This window comes from Halichoeres trimaculatus, unplaced genomic scaffold, assembly GCF_033239565.1.
Source record: "Halichoeres trimaculatus isolate MK-OKI-2021-1 unplaced genomic scaffold, fHalTri1.1 fHalTri1_scaffold_4, whole genome shotgun sequence".
Lineage (NCBI taxonomy): Eukaryota > Metazoa > Chordata > Actinopteri > Labriformes > Labridae > Halichoeres > Halichoeres trimaculatus.
Window position 1 is genome coordinate 3,677,117 of NW_027437182.1, and position 21,870 is coordinate 3,698,986.

General features: G+C 40.7%; 1 protein-coding gene across 1 annotated transcript in view; it reads left to right on the forward strand.

Moving 5' to 3' along the window:
* Positions 1–20,781, forward strand: part of tns3.2 (tensin 3, tandem duplicate 2) — a 68,793-nt gene extending 48,012 nt beyond the window's left edge. Inside the window, exons 19-29 of the mRNA XM_074667484.1 lie at positions 14,363–14,519; positions 14,699–15,156; positions 15,382–15,465; positions 15,604–15,735; positions 16,114–16,209; positions 16,943–17,020; positions 18,062–18,139; positions 18,268–18,436; positions 19,428–19,496; positions 19,631–19,660; positions 20,062–20,781. Of these exons, the coding sequence (XP_074523585.1) occupies positions 14,363–14,519; positions 14,699–15,156; positions 15,382–15,465; positions 15,604–15,735; positions 16,114–16,209; positions 16,943–17,020; positions 18,062–18,139; positions 18,268–18,436; positions 19,428–19,496; positions 19,631–19,660; positions 20,062–20,203 (1,493 nt within the window). The 3' untranslated portion in view covers positions 20,204–20,781. The remainder of the gene's footprint in view (positions 1–14,362; positions 14,520–14,698; positions 15,157–15,381; positions 15,466–15,603; positions 15,736–16,113; positions 16,210–16,942; positions 17,021–18,061; positions 18,140–18,267; positions 18,437–19,427; positions 19,497–19,630; positions 19,661–20,061) is intronic.
* Positions 20,782–21,870: the final 1,089 nt, after the last annotated feature.

Below are 21,870 nucleotides of genomic sequence, written 5' to 3' on the forward strand. Positions count from 1 at the left end.
ATTCTGAGCTATTTTTATGCTCAAACTTTTGCATTTCACCTCCATTCCACAGCTTAAATCCTGTCTTGTGTCCTCTAATGTGTTTTTTGAACTCTCACATTTTAACATCCTGATAAATCCATTCATATAAAGACATCAGCTGGAAAAGTTGTTGAGTTTCTGCAGAATCTACAGAGCTTCAGCTTCATACAAGCAGCCTATGCACAGTCCAAATGGAGTTTAGTGAGACCTTACTGATGCTTTGCTTTGGTTTGTGACCTTAACAAAAAATGTGAATGTGCACATAAATTAGAACATGATTTCTATCCGTGCCATGGTTAAAATATTGTAAGATGAAACCTGGAGGCTGTATGGAAATGGACCTCAGCCTGACCTTCCTTATATGTAATTATGCTGAAGTCTGGAAAGACCATGATTCTGCAGACTCAGCTCGTGCAGACCGTAAAGCTCCTCTGGCCTGAGAACTGCTCTGGATTCACACTGCAGCCTGAAAAATACGGCTGGAAAGAGGAACGTCTGGACTAACCCTCTCCGCGTGCTGCCGTTGATTGATTGGACGTCTGTGTCAGGAGCTCAGGAACTGGTGAAACCAACGCCAAGGAACTCTAAAGCTTCTCTGACGGCACATGATGTTTAAATCAAGATGGTTTTTCCTTCAGCTGAGCGAACCCAAACACAAACTTCCTGGGGGACAAATTTATTGAAGACTTCTGCTGCGAGATGATGTGCAGACGCCTGTAGCACGAGACACTGGAGTTTGACAGAACCAAATGAAGGGCAAAGAAGCAGAAAGTGCAGACCACAAGTTTGGGAGATGTTGACATCGTAGACACAAAGACACAAAGTCAGCTCGGGGTGAAAAGAGCGGAATGGAAAGAGACGGAAACGAGGATTTTGTTCCTCAGAGAGTTAATCAACAAGTGGTCTGTGGTGTCACCAGCCCAGCATGAGTGAGACGGACCAGAACCTCTGCTGTCAGAGACATAAAGACGTCTGGTGTGCATTATAGAGTGCAATAACCCGGCAAGAGCCCAGGAACCACAGGAGGTAATAAAATATGAGCAGAATATGGGACAGAGTCGGTTTGAGAGCTGATGTGAAGCAGGAAGAGAGAACAGGCAACACAACGCCGTCCTGACGAGGCTGCACCATCTTCTCTAAAGCCCGTTTCCACCAAGTGGTCCAGTACGGGTCAGTATAGTCTGGTACAGGTAGGATCCTGTTTGCCAACTGTGCCTTTCTTGGTAGGGAGCAACGATGGAAGACATCCAGCAACTCGTCTTCTTTTTGATTGGTCTGTGGCTCTTTGTCACAAAGAACAATCAAACTTTGTTTCAGAGAAGTTTCAGGAAGTGACGATTCTTTCGACCAATCAATGGACTGCAGTGTTTCTAGCTCCACCTTCTAGTGTCAGATCGGTATTTACGGGACTCCAACAGAAGGGTACCAAAAAATGGGACGGTATTGGGCAGTAATATAAGCCACGTTTCCACCAAGCAGTCCAGGTCAGATTGTCTCGGTACGGTGGCGTTTCCACTAACTTATCCCGGGACAGATCCCCAAATAACTGGTCCCACTTTTTGGGACCCTTTCATATGGGTGCCAGACTGAACCGATCCGCTCTCAGAAGGTGGAGCTACAACACTGCAGACCGTTGATTGGTCAAAAGAATCGTCACTTACCCTGACAGCGGCTGCATTTCTCCTGACGGCACACAGTCTTCTCTGAAACAATGTCTTTGTATCAAAGAGCTACATGCCAATCACAGAGAGGACGAAATGCTGCATGTCTTCCATCTTTGCTCTTTGTTTACTGTGTCATGTTTTTCTTCTTCGTTGGATTTATCAGCAGGGTAAACTGTGTCACGCTGCTACGGCGTCACACTATTATTTAACAGCTGCGGCTCTCAGCATGTGGTTTACACGCCTCCTACCACGAGAGGGCACAGTTTGCTGTGGAAATGCAAACAGGATCAGGCTGAACTGTACCAAACTGTACTGAACCGAACCAGACTGCTTGGTGGAAACACGGCTTTAGGGACTTGTCCCAGTTATAGTCAAAGGAAGCACTGAGACGAACTGGACTGAACCTCTTGGTGGAAACGGAGCTTTGTAGGTTTGTCTGAAAGGATCTAGTATCAGTGAGAAAGGCCAGTTAGTTGGCTGATGTGATGGCCTTCATTTTATTTCTCTCAGCCTAAAGCATAAGTTAGAAACGGATGCATCTACGGGTCGAGACCTGTAAATGTTTTTGTAAAGTGTCTTGAAATAACATTTGTTATGATTTGGTGCTATACAAATAAAGACTGTTTGACTAATTGATTGATTTTCCTGCTAACATCAACCATAGACTCTATAAAACATGGACGTAGTCTCGCCGACGTCACTCGTCGGAAAATGAAGCAGATCAGCTATCGCGGCCATATTGGTAGGGGTAAGGGCTTCGCATACAGCTATAGGGCGCCTGTGTCATGTGACCTGAGCTGTGCCTTTGATTGGGCGAGCTCACGAACTTAATATCCTCTGAACGGCTGAGTTAGAAAAAGTTCACCCCCTGTACAGTGTGTGCTGATGGTAAAATTGGCGACTCAGACAGAAGTAAATGGGCTGTAAATAGGTTAGTTTCTGCTTTGAAAACAGCTTTTTTTTGGCTTGGTGTGTTTGTGACTTCCTGTACTTCCAAAGCCAGCCTCAAGCAAACACTCAAGAAACAGCAGATTTAGACTGAAAGTTGCTGCTTAACATCAACTCTGGTCAAATCCAAAGCTGTGATGCTGCGGTGTTACAACAATCTGACCAACGACATAAAAGTTGAACAAGTTCGTTCCACTTTTTTGCAAACTTCTCGCTAGACTCAGCGTGTATCTGAAGCTGTGTAGAAAAAAAGTTATTTCCAATCTTTCCCACAATGCCTTGGTCTGTTGTTTCCAACCAGCTGAACCAGCAGATTAATCTGAATTCCTCATTAAACCAAAGAACTGGGACTCAGAGGTTGTAAGCCTTGAGCTGTTAATTTGTTAAAAAAATAGAAAATTTTAAAAATAAAAAAATGTTAAAATTCGAAAATTATATGAATTTAAAAAACTAGAAGAAATATCAACATTTAGAAAAAAAAATCAAAAATGCAATATCAAAAAAATGGCAAAATAAATGTGTTTTTCTTTTTAAAAATTTTTTCAAAATTTTCAAATTAAAAAAAATATTGTTAAAATACAACAATTTTAGATTATTTCAGAAACTTGGAAATAAATATCAACATATTCAAAAAAAATTCTGAGTCCAAAAAAGTTATTTCTAACCTTTCCCACAATGCTTTGGTCTGTTGTTTCCAACCAGCTGAACCAGCAGAATAATCTGAATTCCTCATTAAACCAAAGAACTGGGACTCAGAGGTTGTAAGCCTTGAGCTGGCACAGATTACTTCCCTTTGCTGCCAGTGTTTTATTATCAAAGTGCAGCTTGTTGCTCTCTATCAGGAGTCAAAATGACAAAACTCCAAGCCACCGAACAGAACAGGCTCAGAGAGTTCAGGTTGTTTCAAAGTGTTGAAGGTAGTCAAGAACCAAATCAAGGGAACACGTCTGAGCTGAGTTTGCTGGATCAGGCTGGAAACATGGCATTGTGCAAGGTTTGGAAACTTCCTCTGACAAACCAGACTGCCTGAAACTTTGGGAACCATCTCCATGCTCCAATATTTTATGCTTCCAGTGTCTTGTTCCTCCTCTCGTCGTCCTATTTTTGAGAAAAGCGAGTAATGATTATTTATAGATGTATTGTGAAGGAAGCTAAGCATCTGCAGTCCAGGACGAATTTCCTCTAGGGGACAATAAAGAGCATCATTGAACCGTTTCACCTCGTCTTGTATTCTCTGCAAAGATTTCTTCCCTAACTTTTCCAGACTACCAAATTAAAGTAAAAGCATCCTGAACTTCTGACCTCATTCCCAGAGTGACAGGATTTCATGATATTAACTCTCTCCAATGCTTAGGGTTTGATTGGCTGCAGATACTAAGTCATTGTTGCAGGTCACGATCAAGGATTGCTTTTCAAATATGCTGTGGATACAGCTCAGGAGCATTAAACAGCCCCCTTGCAGTCAGTCTGGGTTGATTACGTAAATATTGGATGGAAAATTAAACCCAGGACTGAATAAACTCTTGCTCCAGTGATGATGCAGCGAGCCAAATGTCTAAAAACGCTCTTTTTTTCAGCTACAGTTTGCTTCTTCTGCGACTCCCCGATTACTCATCAGATTCATAAAACAGTGGTGAAACAAAGCCAGAGCTTGTGGTCAAATATAAGCTCCATGAAACAGAGTTTTGTCTTGTTTCGTACAAGTTTGCATCAGACATTTTGTTGTAACCACTGACATGTTGTGGGCCCTGAAGGAAAACTACTTACGATCCCTGATCTCTTCTCCAGACGGGTAACGTCTGAGGAATTTAACTTCTAAACATGATCAGAAAACTCAGAGAAAACTTCTGTTTGTTGTACGGTGAAGGAGTGAGATAGTCTGACACTTCATGAAGTCTTTAACAACACCTCCATGACTCTCGTAACCTCCTCTCTGAGCTCTGCCCGTCCTGTTCCCTCTGATTGTTCACAGCATTGTTGTTCTTCGCTCCCTCCTCAGCTGGCTCCTATATTAACCTCTCCTCCTCCTCTTCACCCAGTCGATAAAGCTGTTCATCCAAACACCCTGAAAGAACACACAGATCTGATTTACTGCTCCGTCCTCCTCTGCAGAGACGCTCAGAGCTTCTGGAGAGGAGGAGGAGGAGGAGGACACAGCAGGGTATGAGGGTGATTGATTTTTACTGAGGCAGACTGATCGCATTCTGATGCAGCGCCAAGCGACACCAAGGCGAAGCCGGCACGTCCTCTGGCATTTCTAGAGTTCCTCTTATTGGATTCTTTCAGAAGAAAACCACAAAACTACAGCAAAAAGAAAAACCAGGCAAACAGAAAATCAGCACAGACTCTACAGATCTGCTGTACTTTTAAGGCTCAGTCGCACGTCTCATGTAGATCCTGTGCTTAAGTCCAAGACAATATATAAGTTTTACAGATCAGTGACAATAAGAGACACACACTTGACTCTTTCCGTCCCTCTAAACCAGGGCTCTGCAACCTTTACTTTCTTAGGAGCCATTTTGCTCAGCTCAACTGGATTAAAATAATTCAGGAGCCACAATTTCTGCTTTATCTTTACAATAAAGACAATCAAATGTATAAAAATCCACCTTACTGAAAACTAAAATAGAAAAATTATCTAAACAAGAAGCTTTTAGAATTTATAGAACTTTTTTTGAAGTTTTAAAAATTTCAAATACGTCAAAAAAAAATCTTCTGAATTTAAAAAAAAATTAGAAAAATTTAAATATAAAAAATGTTAAAATTATATGAATCTAAAAAATTGAAAAATATCAACATTTAGAAATAAATTAAAAATCAAAAATGCAATATAAAAAAAATGGCAAAATAAATATGTTTTTTTTTCTTTTTAAAATTTTTTAAAAATTTTCCAAAAAAAAAAAAAGGTTAAAATATGACAATTTCAGATATTTTAGAAACTTGGAAATAAATATCAACATTTCCAAAAAACACTCTGAATCCAAAAATGCAATCCCCGAAATTTGTAAAAGAAAAATATGTTTTTTTTTATTTCAAATTTTTGAAAAAAAATTTAAAATAAAAAATTTGTAAAAATATGTGTTTTTAAGAAATTAAGAAAACTTGGAAAAATTTTTAATTTATTAAAAAACGTTTAAAAATGCAATTTTAACAATTTGCAAACATATTTTTTTTATATTTCAAAAATTTTCAAAAAAATTTAAATGGTTTTAATTTGCAAAAACTTTAAACATTTTTAAAATACAAAAAGTTGGCTGAAATGTTTATATTTTTGAAAGAATATCCAGTTTGATAACATATTGCTCAATTAATTATTTTTTGTTGTTTTTTAATGATGTTCCCTTCCCGAGCATGCAAATTAAGCACATTTGCTGTTAAATGAATCCATCCACACAGAAAAAAAAAATCTGGATTGTGTTTGTGAAGTCTCTTGTTTTACAGTGAATAATATATCAAAACCACTGTCATACCTGTTGGTCAAAAGCAAAACTGCAACATACTCTATGGTTTGAGTTACTAATGATTGCTTGCTCTATGTACTTGGCTTTTTGTCGCACATACATGAACACGAAGGTCTATTTGTCGTCGTTTCTTTTTGTATGTTTCTATTTTAAAAGTAAAGAGACAAAGCTGATGTTTAAATCTTCTCAGCTTCAGTCTTTATGGACTTAAAAGATGATGTTTGTCCACAGTCACATGAGAAAATGTGTTACACAAAAATGCAAAGAAAGCTGCAAGCAGTTGATTTAACTTGTGTCTGAAAAGTTAAGATTAGCTGACATCTGCAGGATTCTGATGTCATAATTTATTCTTATAACAGCAGAGTTTTAAGGACACATATCAGGACTTTTCCTCCCTCCATCTTTGTTTTTAACTCTGGATTCCTGAGCCTCAGCGTCCCAGCAGGTGTCTTCCTCCTCATTGTGTTTCTGCCCTCTCCCTCCTCTTCCCTTCATCCCCCTGAGACGCAGCAGCTTGTGATCGCTGCGAACAGCTGTAACGTGTCAGAGACCTGCAGTCCTGTCACTGTGTGTGTGTGTGTGTGTGTGTGAGAGTGTGTGTGTGTGCTAACAAAGGGCCTGCACTCACATTCCTGTGGTCAGTAGGGAGTCTGCAAACCCACTGCTGTGCTGCATAGCTCCCCGTGCGTCAGTGTTTTTCTGTGTGTGTGTGTGTAGGCTCTCACTTCTGCTCCCAGAGTAAATGTTTGGATGCGTGAGCGTCAGAAATAAAGAGGAGAAGTATTTCTTTCTCACAACACAGTAGCTCTGTCTATCTCTTCTTCTTCTTCTTCTTCTGTTTTTCCATTCTTTGTATCAGCTTTCTCTGGAGGTGGGAGAAATATTAGCTTGAGATTACATCATCGCGCTCCTTCTCAGTAACGGGATTATCAGCACAAAGCATGAAGGTATGCGCACATCTTCAATCTGAGCCATAAAACTGCCACTCTGTGTGATCAGGAGTGTGTGTGTGTGTGTGTGTGTGTGAGGCTTTGGCTGGTGGAGGCTGGCATTCATGCCCACATGGGTCTGTGCCATCTGGAGTTGGTTTTGCATGGTTTTGACCCAAACTGAGGAGGCTTTGTGCGTCCTCCGAGCTGCACCAGAGAGGAGGAAACAATGGACAGAAAAACACTGTTGGAGAAAACAACAGGGAAATACTTTTTTAATAAACAGGAAATTAGAAAAAGTGATGTTTTTTAGGGTCTTGCAGGAGGAAGCACATGTTTTCATGCATCAAACAGCTGGAAGAAAACATTTTTCTTACACTTTTTAAGTTTAAAGAGCAAAACTCTCATTTTGGAATTTGGGACAGACTCCAGCACATTTCCAGTGAATCTCTGGGAGTTTCATGGCAGATTTCTTTTCCTTTTGGACTTCACATGAAAGGAATTCGCTCCAGTCGGGCACAGCCTGTTCCCTCCCTGCAGGTTTCTTCATTAACACACACCCAGCTGACACCCCGTCTCCATGGAGACGCTGCAGCGTGGACACAGACGCTGGAAGGTGTCTGAGGCTGCAGCCCGAGCCGTGTGGTCAGGTCTGGCCTGCGCTGAGAGGTCAGGGTGGGGTCAGCTGGTGTTGCCACAGGTCGGCTTGTTCTGTAATTAGCCGGATGATCTGAGCGGCAGCAGATGTGACGAACCGCTGAGAGGAGAATCAGTGGTGGGAAACGGAGGGAGATGCAGCTCGGCTGCTCTCTGGGAATCGTCCCCAGAGAGAAGATGTGACAGGGACTGTGGGAATGTTTGAGGCATCCTGCTGCTACCAGGGCTTTCTGCTCTGTTTGTGTTTGTGTTTGCTTTCTGCATGGATCAACAACTTTCAGAAATCACTGGCTTCATTTTCTGAGCTCTGAGTGTCCAAATCACCCAAACCAACCCTCTGCCCTTCACCTTTAACCTCTGAGAGTTCAAGTCGGGTGTTGACCGTGTATTCCTCCCTGGAGGGTTTGATGACTCATTGAAGCATTTTACAACGTTTAAGGACCCTTACGTGTTTAAATGAACAGGTTTATCATCATGAAGTGAAAATGAAAGATCCCGAAAGTGAGTGAAAGTCAAGCCATGAGTTTTGATTCACTTTGGTTGTTTTTCTTACTCCATTCTACGTTCACTATCGTAGCCACTTGGGATAGCTTCTTCCACTCGCTAATTAACATACCAAGGCTGTCTTCAGACCAGAAAAGTCCTTTGGACCAAAAGCGGACTTTATTTTTTTCATTTGGTGCAGTTTGTATTCCGATTGTATTTTTTGCAAGTGGACTATATTCTGTAAACACATCCACGTGTGTGACGATCAGTGCTCTCATTGGACAGCACTGACAAAGGCGGCACACTGAATACAGACCTGGAAATGGAGGTAAACATGTGTGTTTGTGCTCTTATTAGAGCTGCTAAATCATTTTCAGTTTCTAGAGCAGCTCCTTCAAAGCAGCTTAACAACACCGTTTACAATTTAGGAACGGGAAGACAAATGATCGCAGCAAGGAGGCGCTATGCTCTGCGTGTCCTGACCCACAACATGGTAGCAACAGCGTGGCTAAACAGAAGACGGAGGATCAGGTATGAACCAAAGACAGTTAGGTTACGGTGGCTTTATAGGCCCAAAAGGCGCATGTATCTTGTTGTTAGTTCGGATGGACCTTGGTTTGTATTCAGACCGGAGAACCACGAACCGCACCAGAGTTCGTTTGGAAGCGGACCGAGACCACCTCAAAAAGTGGGTCTCGGTCTGGTTGTTTGGTCCGCACCAGGGTTCGTTTGTGTCTGTTCACACCTGCATGAAAAGTCCGCACCAGCGTGGGAAACGAACCCTGGTCCGTTTAAAGTGGACCAAACAGTCCAGGTCTGAATATGCCCTTAGTCACTTGGATGCTGGGGTTCTTTCATTGGCTGAGGAAACCGCGCTTACTCTCCGCTCAGAAAAGTCCCGATACAACCAAAACATCAACATCCAGGCAGAGGAGGGGGTTGAGACAGACACAGATGCTGGAACACATGCACAGAGGCCCTGTATGGTGGCCCTGAAGGACAATGGGAAGAAATATTTCAAAAGCACAAAACAAATTTCAGAAGCACTAATACATTTCTCTAACTACAAATTTATTTCAAAACAGACAAATACATTTCACAGAATGCAAATAAAAACCACGGATTACAAATTAAAAGTAACCAATCACAAAATAAATTTCACCAATCACAGAATACATTTCATGAAAGCGGAAAGGGTAGGACCATGCTACTTGTCTCTGATTGGCCAAAGCCAGTGTGAAGTTTCAAGCATCTACCAGGATGGAAGAGAAGCTTGATTTTATCAGGCAGTACTTCAATGAGGGACATACACTAAGAGTGATTATAGAAATGCTTTCATTTGCCACGATATACACATATCACTATGAACCCATTAGTCAAGCTCAAAGAGCCTTGGGCTACAGAGAAGGGGCGGATATTCCTCATTGAGCTACTGGGACCTGGACAACTGTTTGGGTACCGAACAGCGTGGCTCACGCTCGAGCAGAAGCATGGTCTCTGTGTCAAAAGGGGGGCCATAATGAGTCTGCTCCAGGCGCTGAATCAACATGGGACCCTTTAGGGGACACATCATAGGTTTATCCGTCACACTTACCACTCTATGGGTTTGTCCAATCAGAGACAAGTATCATGGGCTCACTCAACAGCGCTGGTCCTACCCTTTCTGGTTTTGTGAAATTTATTTTGTGATTGGTTACTTTTAATTTGTGACCCTTGATTTTTTTTTTGCATTCTGTGAGACACATTTTTTTTGTTTTGAAATATATTTTGGGTTTGTGAAATGTATTAGTGCATCTGAAATTTATTTTGCTCCTTTGAAATATTTATTCCCATTGTCCTTCAGGGCCACCATACCTACAGGCCTCTACACATGTGTTTCAGTGTCTGTGTCTGCCTCATCCCCCTACTCTGCCTGGATGTTGATGTGTTGGTTGAGCAGGATTATTTCGATTGTAAAAATCGAAATTGTATTTTTTTTTAGGAAAATCCTGCAGACTCTACTTTTAACTTGTCGTTAATTTGCTGTTGTGATGCGCCTAACACTTTGCCCAAATGGGCCGTTCCATTACGGTTGGTCTGTAATGACTGAAGGACTGAACATGTTCCTTGGTCTGAAGCAGAGTTTTCTGATGTTTACTCAGCACGTAACTCTGCAGAAAACTGACCACTGATCATCTGTTATCAGAAACACCTGAGGGACAGGTGAGCTTTGATTTCATCAGTCTGAGATGATGGTTCGAGAAGGTTTGACCACATGCAGGGACTGATTCCTCTCTGTAATGAGTCTCAGCAGCTGCAGGTTCAAACTGATGGACATCTGATACACCGTAGGAAATGTTGGCGCTGTAGAAATGTGTGTGGGAAACATCCAGGCGTGGGAAGATGATGTGAAACCCTAAACTGTCGATTGGTGTCAGAGGAAGCATTTAATGATTCAATAAAAGCTGAAACAAAAGATCACAACGTAAACACACTCCGTTAAAGAGCTTGAAGAGGCCACGACGAGAGCAAATAGCTCAGGAAATTGACATTAAGAGGATCAAATTCCTGGAGAAATGAGCGGCTTGTTATCCTCCTGGGAAATCTGGGCTTTCAGAGTTTATTTTGTGGCATGTAGAGCATTTCAGTGAAGTTTGAAGAGCTGGTTTTGTTTCTGTACACTGTTGATGTTGTTGATAGTGTCTTGTTTACGTTTTCAGTTTGTGTTTTTCACGATGCAAACCCTCAGATGTTCTTCAGGAGAGATGATATAATCCTCTTCAGATGATCCTGCTCGTCCCAAACGCTCACCGATAAACAAAGCTGCTGCTTCAGCCCAGATTCCTCCGTCTGTGAATGAAGGAGCGGAAGAGAGGAGGGGGAGGACAGAGGGGGGAGGTGGGGGAGGTGATGGGGGAGCAGTCGGCCTGAACAAGGAGCTCTTTATGATGATTGACTCTTAACACGGTGACTCATCGTACTTCACAGACCCGTCTGCAGCTCGGGGAGGCCGCCGCTCGTGTTTGCTGAATGACACACTGTGCTGTCAGAGCGTCAGGGCGACGTGTGGTCCACTGTACAACACCGCAACACAACAATACAACCACACAGCTACACAACACCACAATGACACAACTACACAACAACTCCAAACCACAACACTGCAACATCACAATCACACAGAGACACACAGCGCTGTCAGAACGTCAGGGAACGTCACACAAAATCATGAAATCACAAAACTACTACAGCAAACAACAACGAAACAAATCCTCCCCATCAGTGAAACACACTACAACTATTAAAACAACCTAAAACACAACACAAATACACAAATAGACATCAGTAAGACTTCAACACAACAAGTCAATGCCACACTTTACAAACACACAACATTGCATGCACAAAACAGCAATAACACAACGTCACGACAGTAACACTTTCTTTGATTTTTCATCATCTGTCTGTTTTGAGATCATGTTGTTGGAATAGTTTTGGACTAAACAACAAACCAAACTAACCAACAAAAGCAATCCATCCAATCATTTTGGTTTGTTTCAGCACGACACGCATTTTGTGGCGTTTCCTTTGACTTAACCTCTTAAGACTTGAGCTTTTGTCCGTGTGCATTTTTTAATTTACTATCTGGGATAAGTAAGACCTAATAAGTATAATAACTAAACTTGGTCTTTGTATGGGGAGTTTGACTATTTGTGTTATAAGTTCTCCATTATTTGTTTGTTACTAAAATATGTTGTTTTTTTGTTTTGTTTTGTTTTACTAAGACGGGTGTATTGTTGTGATATCACCAAAAGATGATGTGGGCAGTGTCTTTAAATGTGGCTTATGGGTCAGTGTTTTAAAAAATGAAGTACCATGGGTCTGAGAGGCAGAAATGTAATGTTCATATATGCAGACGCTGGGTCTTAAGAGATTAAACTGGGACAGATCCCCAAATTACCAACCCTTATAGACCCGATTTTAGGGACCCTTCCATAAGGGTGGAGCTAGAAAACACTGCAATCCATTAATTGTTTGATAGAATCGTCACTTCCTGTGTGACAGCGGCTGCTGTATTCTTCCTGGTGGCACACAGTCTTCTCTGAAACAAAGCTTGATTGTTCTTTGTATCAAAGAGACACGTGGAAATCACAAAGAAGACAAATTGCTGGATGTCTCCCATCGATGCTCTTTGTTTACTGTGTCCCGTTTTTCTTCTTCATTGGATTTATTAGTGGGGTAATAATAATAACATTAAGAGAGGAGAGCAGAGTAAAACAAGATTAAAAACAAGTTAAATGCTTTCATGGAAAACTTTTTTAAAGTAAAGGTTTTCAGGCCCTTCTTAAAAGAGTCTGTTGCTTGTGGAGCCCTCAGGTGGTCAGAGAGGGTATTTCACAGGCAGGGACATCATGCTATTATTTAACTGGTGTTGCTATCGGCATCAGGCTTACACACCGCCTACCACAAGGGGGCACAGTTGGCTGTGGAAAGACAAACAGGATCAGGCTTTACCCAAGCAGCAACCTCCGGTCTGAGAATATGAGTCAATGCTGAAGTGCTAAAATCTGCTGTTTCTCCAGTGTTCGCTTGAGGCTGGCACCGGAAGTAGCAGAAGTCACATACACACCAAGCCAAAAAAAAGCCATTTTCAGAGCAGAAATTAACCTTTTTACAGCCTGGTTCAAAAAACGTCTCCTGTCTGAGTCGCTTATTTTAGTACCGGCACCCACTGTACGGGGGGTTCATTTTTTTCTAAAGCAGCCGTTCAAAGGATATTAAGATCGCAAGCTCCCCCAATAAGAGGCACAGCTGAGGGTCACGTGACGACAGGCGCCCTATGGTTGTACGCAAAGCCCTTGCCACTACCAATATGGCCGCTATAGCCGATCTGCTTCATTTTCCGTTTCCGAAAAAGACGGGTGACGTCAGTGAGACTACGTCAATGTTTTATACAGTCTATGGCTTTTCCGCGCCAACCTGTACGACACTGTACTGATCTAAACCAGACTGCTTGGTGGAAACAGGGCTTAAGGCCTGACATCCACACCAAAACCGCAGTTTCACATCACTAAAAACAACACTTTCAGAAAACTCTATCCAAAGTAAGTAGTTTGGAAATCCCTGGTTTCATCTGAAGCTGAACAATCCTGTTAGCTTGGACTATTTTAAAACCAGGATTGAGGATCATCTGCTGAGCCTGTGCAGGTGTTTTACTGCCAAACGCTGCAAATTTATGAACCTGATGAATTGTTGAATTTTTGCTGTTTATTGTCTCTGTCTTTGCTGTCTGTATGAAACTTTCTTGTGCTACCGCCCCGGCCAGGATTCCTTTGTAAAAAAGGATCTCAACACGATTAATTCTGGTGAAATAAAAGTTAAATGAAATAAGAAATAAATGGTTTTATGAAGACACCAGGAAACAGAGTTCTTGGTTCCAAATTTCTCAACTGAATAACAGGGGTTCGTTCTGATCGGCTGGGTTTCACGTCTGTAAAACACCGCCACCTATGGGTCTGGCATGCTTCCAGTCACACTCATCGGCAGATTAACCCGGTAGAAGAAATATTTTTAAAAATGAATGAGGGAGGTGTATTCATTTTAGAAATTACCCAGATCTGTGTGTACAAGGTCTGAGGCCATGTTTTTATTTTTGAACCCAGGATTAAAAAGACAAAACTAAAAGAAAATCAGCTGATTAAGTAGAAAAATACTCATCATAACTAAATTAAATGAGACATACCTCTGTTCAGAATATTGGTCCACGATTAGCTGGGGAAAAAAAGAAAAGAAAAAGTCAGGTTTCTTCCTCTACTTTGACTTTTTTTCTGAAACAAACACACTTTCAAAAAAAATAATCAAGACTGAGAAACTAGAGAAATAAGTCATAAATGTTGATAAAAGGGTGAAATAATCATGTAACTGAGTTTGGATTGTGGGATTCTGAGTTTTGTTTGTCTTTTCTTGTTGACTGTGAACTATCGTGATGTTATGAATCATTTCTTGCATGAATGAGGGTTAAAATAACCGTTTTTGTTGCAGTTTATGGCTCTGTAATCTGAGAGCAGAGGTTCAGTCCAACGTACGCAAACACCTGTCACATCCTCACCCTCTGAATCACCTCTGCTCTCCGGTTTCTGACGTCACATCTGGTAACAGTTTGAGGAACTCTGCAGTAAAACCGGATTAACTCTGTTTCTCTGTTTGTCTTCTTCAGATTCGCGGAGTTTCCTGGACAGCATGAACCACGCCGGCGGCCCCGCTGAGGGGGAGCTGTTCAGAGCAGACGTGTCCGTCACCCCCGCTTCCTGTCAGAGGATCTTTGGCTCCATGTGCTCGGTGTCTTCAGACGGCCCGCTCACACACACAGACAGGTACACAGAGTTAAAGCTGTGTGTTAATGTTTGTCAGACATTCCTCTGCTCCTCTGAAGAGAAACCATCAGCCTGAGAGCCGCTGAGAGCCGTGTCGTGGTTTTAAGGCTTCATCTGGACTCTCAGAGCTCCAAAATACCACAAAATATTAAACGATCCATCCCTTCTCTCTTCCTCAGCTCCACTCCTCCTCCTGGTTGGCATGACCGGACTCCAAACTCCCTGAACTCCCCGTACCCCCAGCAGCCCTCCCCTCCTCTCTCCCTCAGCACCCCAAACGCCCACAGCTCTCCGCGGGGGGCGCTGAAAGGCCTGGGTGAAGGTCCAGGGGTCCTCAAAGAGACCGACAGCGCCGACTTCTCCTCCTTGTTGCTGCTGGGGAACGGCGGCCTGGAGCACAGCCTGCTGGAGGCCATGGAGGGGCTGGGGAGTCTGAACATGGGGGGAGAGGAGGTGCTCCCTCCGCTGCTGCCTGAGAAGAGGAGAGGGGGTGAGGGGGCGGAGCTGGGCTCACGCTCGCCGTCTGTGAGCGGGTTCTCCAGCCCGCACAGCGGCAGCAGCCTCAGCATCCCCTTCTCCTCACCGATGACCCCTGACCCCCTCAGAGGCGTGAGCGGGGCCCCGTCCCCAGCTTCAGGTATGCTGAAGGCAGACCATTTGAGCTCTGTGCTGGAGTTCTCGTTGACCAGACAAATGATCTTAAAACCATCCAGCAGATAGTCCTGGCTCCACCTGAATGATTAGAAATAAACAGTTATTGAGCGTAATAACCCTTTAAAAGCTGTCTTTACTCTTTTTTTCATCACGTTTTGGCTTTAACGCTCCTGAAACCTAACGTGGACTCTTAATCTGTTCCTGTCAGACCTGGGCAGTAAGCAGGACACCGTGAAGTTTGTTCAGGACACCTCCAAGTTCTGGTACAAGCCCGACATCTCCAGAGACCAGGGTAAATATTGGTGTTGGACCGCGGAGCCGAACGGCCGCTTCTGAGCAGATAATAAGAGCCTGTGGAAAGATTTGCACCAACGTGAGGTTTCTAACTTTATCCTCTCTGTGTTTGCTCTCTGTGCGTCTTTCTGAGCAGCGATCGCCGTGCTGAAGGACAGAGAGCCGGGCTCCTTCATCGTCAGGGACAGTCATTCTTTCAGAGGAGCATACGGGCTGGCTATGAAGGTGGCCACGCCCCCGCCGTCTGTGCTCCAACAGAGTAAAAAAGGTACACGAGAAGACCAATTTCTGGGCACATAGATGTCTTTCTGAACAGAAACTTTTTACAAAACCTAAATATTCAGAAGTCTTTCCCACAGGTTTTGATCTACAAGAATGTTAGAGATTGTTTTTAACTTCTTCCTTTAGCAAACTGCAAAAAATGCACCTTATATCAGGTGAAAATGTCTCATTACAGTCATGAAAAGTTATGTTTATCCCACAAATAGTGAAAAAAATAGTTTAAAAACACCTGAGCAGGAGAAGAAGAAGAGGCTAGCAGTAAAAAGTATCACGTCCCTCTGACCCTTTAACCCCAGTCTTAGAGGAAAAATGTAAAAACTGTCGTATCTGAACTAAACTAAAAAGTGTTTTTGGGCCGGTGCAGGAGGAGATCTGTCCAACGAGCTGGTCAGACACTTCCTGATCGAGTGCACGCAGAAAGGAGTCCGTCTGAAGGGCTGCCCCAACGAGCCCTACTTCGGTGAGAAAATTTGAGCCTCATGGTTTCTCACAACTGATGCTTTAATTTCTAACACTTTATTCTCGTAGTAGAGGAAATGAAACCTCAGTGAACCTAAATTAATATCAGGATTTTAAGTGAATCATTTTTTTTATATAAACTGAATTTTAAAGTTTGTGTTTGACACGAGACGACTGATGTCATGTGTGATTTTATCGTCTGTTCAACAAACTGGAGTCTTGGAATGTAAAAAAACAAACATTGGTGATTGCTGTTGTTGTAATATTCAGAGTAAGCAGTGTTAAAGCAGCCAAAGTCAGTCCACTCTGTGGTTACTGAAGCTCAGGACTCAATGTGTTTACTCTGCTGCCCTCTGCTGGTCAGAACCCTAAGGTGCAGCCGGCTCCGATCAGTGTGTTCGTCTTGCTTGTAACAAGAAAAAAAAATAAATAAAAAAATCTGCCAATGGAATAAAAAAAAAATGTTCGAAGATTTTCTTGAGACTGGGTTAGTGTCTTGATGCAAGTTACTTTTTTCTTGTTCCATTGGCAGATTTATTATTATTACTTGTTCCAAGCAATTGAGACCTCATTTTTGTCTTTAAACAAAAAATGAAATAAGACTTTTTTTTTCTCATATTAAGTCTAAAAGGACATTTTCTTCTGAAAATAAGACAAAGAAACTTAGATTCAATTAAGATTTCAGTTTTTTGCAGTGTGTTAATGATAAATGTGTTGTTTTATTTTGTTAACAGGAAGTCTCACAGCTCTGGTGTGTCAGCACTCCATCACTCCCCTGGCTCTGCCCTGCAAACTCATCCTGCCAGACAGAGGTACACTGTGTGTGTGTGTAAGTGTGTGTGACTGTGTGTGACTGTGTGTGATATCATGTTAGAGTGTGAGACGGATAAATGCGAAGGAGCAGTTTGTGCTCTCCTTTAAACATTAAAAACTATGGTTAAGTTGATTTCTGTCCTTTTTTTTCCCCAAATAAGAACTCTTAAAGTCTCTTTTGAAGTGTTCAAATCTATGGAGGACCAAAACCGCCAAAATTAAAAATAGAAAAAAGTGAAAAAAAAAACAAAAAACCCAATAATAAACTTCAAAATTTTGATACAAAGAGATAACAGACATAAAAACAAAAATAAAAAAATATAGACAAAAGGAAAAAATGATTATTTAATATAAAAAAAATAAATAACTACCAAATAAAAAATAAAAATTAATACAAAAATAAATGCGTAAATAAAAAAAAAAAAAAAAGTGCAAATTGAATCAAATATCAATAAATAGATGAAAGGGATCTACTCTTATAGTTTTTTTTTTCACATTTCAGACTCTGAAAGCATGAAATACAGAAGGGGGTTGATCTGTTTTCCTGTTCGTCAATCGATTTACTTTGTATTTATTTTTGCTCTTATTTATTTATTTACTTGTACTGTTTTTTTTGTTTTGTTTTGTTATTGTTTTTATTCTCACTTTCATTTATCTATTTTTAGTTCTGGCAGTTTTGGGCCTCCATACAAATCTCCATCAAGGAGTCAAACAAAAGCTTGATGTTGAAATGTGTTGTCTGGAGACTAAACATGAGCATTCAGTGATAACACCCGTGTGTGTCACTGTTTTCAAACTCACTTGAAGTCTGAAAACTCTCTAAAAGTCGACCTTGAGCTGCAGGTGAAACTGCAGAAATCAGGTTTTAACACCACTCTGCACAAACAGCAGCTGCCAGGTCATGTTATGATGCTCTTTCCACATTTCTTCTCCCCATCTTTGAACTTTGAATGCAAAATCATCCACATGCAGAAAACACAGATTTAGTCTTGTGTGTTTCTCGATCTTTTAACTCTATGTGTGTGTTTTCTGGTTTGCAGATCCGGTGGAGGACCTGAGCGACTCTCCCACACAGACGGCAACAAACTCAGCAGCAGAGCTCCTCAAACAGGGAGCAGGTAAACAACCAACACCTCCCCTGTGCTGTCTGTTCATTAATGATCCACTCTCATCAGTCAGAGGTGAAATGATGAACGCTGAGCTCTTTTCTTCATGTGTGTGTGTCTGTGTGTGTGTGTGTGTTTAGCGTGTAACGTGTGGTACCTGGGCTCTGTGGCTCTGGAGTCTCTGACGGGACATCAGGCGGTCCAGAAGGCGACCACGCAGACCCTCTCCATGGATCCACCGCCTGCCTCCACCGTCGTCCACTTCAAAGTGTCGGCACAGGGGATCACGCTCACGGACAACCAGAGGAAGTGAGTCATCACAGCTGGACAGATGTGTTTACGATAATACTGCTAAAAAAAAAAAAAACAGTTTAGTGTTACTTTTGTTTCTTTACATCATCTCACACAATCACTTCAGAATGATTTTTTTTTCTTTGTTATTATTTTTTCTAAAGTAATAATCTAAGTTTTAAAAAAAACGTATTACTTCACGAAAAGGCCAACTGATGACTTCTCGTTGGCATAAATCTTATCGTCACAGAACGCTTTGGATTGAGCTCCTAGCTTCAAGCTGATTTAACTGTGACTGCCAAGGGACGGCAGATGTAAATTAGCTGTAAGCTAACTGGTACAATGCATCAAAAGGTGACATTTATGTTTAATATTGTACATGGTTCCTTTAAAATTAAATTAAATTAAATTACATTTTATTAAATTCAACTAAATTCAATTAAATTAAATTTTACTAAACCAAATTAAATTAAACTAAACTAAATTATTTAAATTAAAATTATATAACATGTGATTTTTAATCATTATATTAATTAAATTCAACTTAACTAAATTTAACTACATGGGACTCAACATGCTCCTATAAAACCGAATATTGCATGTTCCATCCTTTAAAATGAGGAATAGTAAAAAAAAATTAAAAAAAAATGGAAACATGCTGTAAATTTTTACTGTATTTACATTAATTTACAAAGATTACACTCTTTCCAAACAGCGACTTTCTGCCCCAGTCAGACATACTGGTGTGAAATCAATTTATGCAAAAAAAAAAAAAAAAAAGAATAAAGAAAGAAAAGAATTCAGTGGGTAAATAATCATGATAATTAAAAATATATTTAATAAAAATTCAAACATGGGCAGCTGGCCCCCCCAAAAAAAATGCTGGCAGGCCAACTTTGGCCCACAGGCCCCAAATTGGACAGCCTTGTCTTAAACTTGAAAGAATCTAAATTTTTTTTGTTAATAAATGTGTTTTAGTGTGAAATTTAGAGTCTGTTTGTTCCTGCAGGTTGTTCTTCAGGAGACATTACGCCGTCAACACCGTCATCTTCTGCTCTCTGGATCCACAGGGAAGAAAGTGAGTTTGATTTTCTTGATACCACAGCTGATGAGAGACAGGAAATCTAATTTTAGGTCATTTCTTGTTATACTGATGAACACTTAAGAAACTTTTCTGATAGCTCTTCTGAAAACTTATTTTTATCCAAACAGGTGGACCAGAAACAGCGGTTCAACTGCTAAGTAAGTCATTTTTCCCCCTCACTCTCCATTTTCGGTCTACCTCTAAACCAAAGACAGACATTCATTCTTTTGTTAGAAGTATAAAAGTTTTTTTTTCTTAAATTTCATATTGTCAGGGGCTGCAGAAAGACAGAAGTAACATGTTCAAATCTGAAATTTTCCAGGTCTTTGGCCTCAAGCTTATTTCCTTTAAAAAAGTATGAATCAGATATTGAAAACTCCCAGCAGGTTGAAAGTTGAATCACAGACAAACTCGGTCTGACTTTTGTCCAACTAAAAGTTATCTTTCAAACTTTTTATCCTTATATTTCAACCACTGAAGTGTCTCTAATCTGAAAACTTTTGACTCTGTGCTCCTAAATCATTTTTCCTTGTTGTCTTTTTCTGTCTTCTCTCTTCAGGATCTTTGGATTTGTTGCCCGGAAATCCCAGAGTGAGACTGAAAACATGTGCCATCTGTTCGCCGAGCACGACCCCGAGCAGCCGGCCAGCGCCATCGTCAACTTCGTCTCCAAAGTCATGATCGGGTCACATAAGAAGTGAAGAGACAGTCTGAGGATCAGCAGCCAAAAACTCTGAACACACACTCCACGAGCCGCTCTGATTGGTCAACCATCCTGCAGAATGAACTCCAGTGTTTTCCACTGACTGCACTGCAGGCTGCCGCCAGCAGAGGGAGCTGAGACACCTTTTGAAACAACTTTTGGAAATCTGTATAAAGTTAGAGTAAAGTGACATTTTTCTCCAATGGATCTCGTATCGACGACTTTCACTCTCACACTACTTCACCGACAGTCACACCTGACGAGTCTCACACACCTGCTTCTGATCAAACCTGAGGAGGACGAACCATTCTGCAGCTACGGATGCTTTTTTTTTTTGTAATATTTGTGTAAATCATGAATTCTCTTGACTCCAGCGTCCCGTTTAAAGTCTGTTCAAACAAAACGAAGCCGTTTGTCTCCAGACAGAGCCAGAGCTGTGGTTGCCCTGTGCTTCAGATGGATTTATTGTGTTGTGTTTATAGTATTTATCCCTTTTTATAGATGTGTAAAAGTCATTTTGTAATTGTCATATATTTTTGTATATTAACACATTCTGTACATGAAGATTAAAGGAAGTGTACCTCTTTATTTACCCTGTTGACTTCTTCTCTTTCATGTTTCGATATCAGGATTTTTTTCTTTTATGGTGACAGTTATGTTTCCATGACGACGTCGTTCTGAGGAGATCAAATCCACCAGGTTTGTTTCAGGTATCTGAGGTTTGTTTTATTTTATTTTGATGCTGATGTGTTTTAAAACCGAGATATTATCTAAAAAAAAAAAAAAAAAGCTCTCACTCAGTAAATACTTATGGTTAATTTTTTTGGAGACTTTTTATTAAAAAAAAAATTCTGAAATGCAGTCACAAATGTTCCCCGATTAAAGGCAAACACTACGCTCTTTGGTATAAAATGAATCTATTTAAATATAGTTTATTATTAAAACTGTATGTTCTTATTGAAACATGTTCACACCAGAGATGTTTTCTTTAAATGTTCGCTCAAAGCAGTCTGATGTTAATATCAGCACCACAAATTAACTTTATGAACTACTAAAATTAAGAATAAGCCGTTTTTAATTTTTTTTTTTAATTTTATTAATTTTATCAGTTTATTAAAACGTTATTTTGGGACGAGTCACTCAGAGTGAGCTCTTTTAGGAAATACAAATAAATTCAGAACTATGTAAAAAAAATTACAAATAAGATGAGCTAGTAATAAACTTTTATAAGATTAATGCAGTTAATTACATTCTTAATTTAATGCTTTAAACTCAATTATTCTTCATATCAACTAAAAAATATATATATAAATAAAATTTTAAGCCATTTTTGGACTTTTTTTTTTTTTACACCTTGACTTGAGAGGATATAATTGCTGGAAACTGGGAGAAAGAGTGAAGAACTGATAGGTGGGAAAGGGGCCTTGGTGTGGAAACGATCTCAGGACTTCCCCCTAGGGGCATGTGACTTAACCACTAGGCCAAAGTCTGTGCCCATTAAAACAATTTTAATGTCTATATCAACCCCTTTACACCCACTGACAACAACAGTTGCTGCACTTTTGAAAGTTTGGAAATGAAAGAATATAAAAAAAATAATCATGTTAATATAAATAAATAAATAAATAAATAAATAAATAAATAAATAAATAAATAAATAAAATA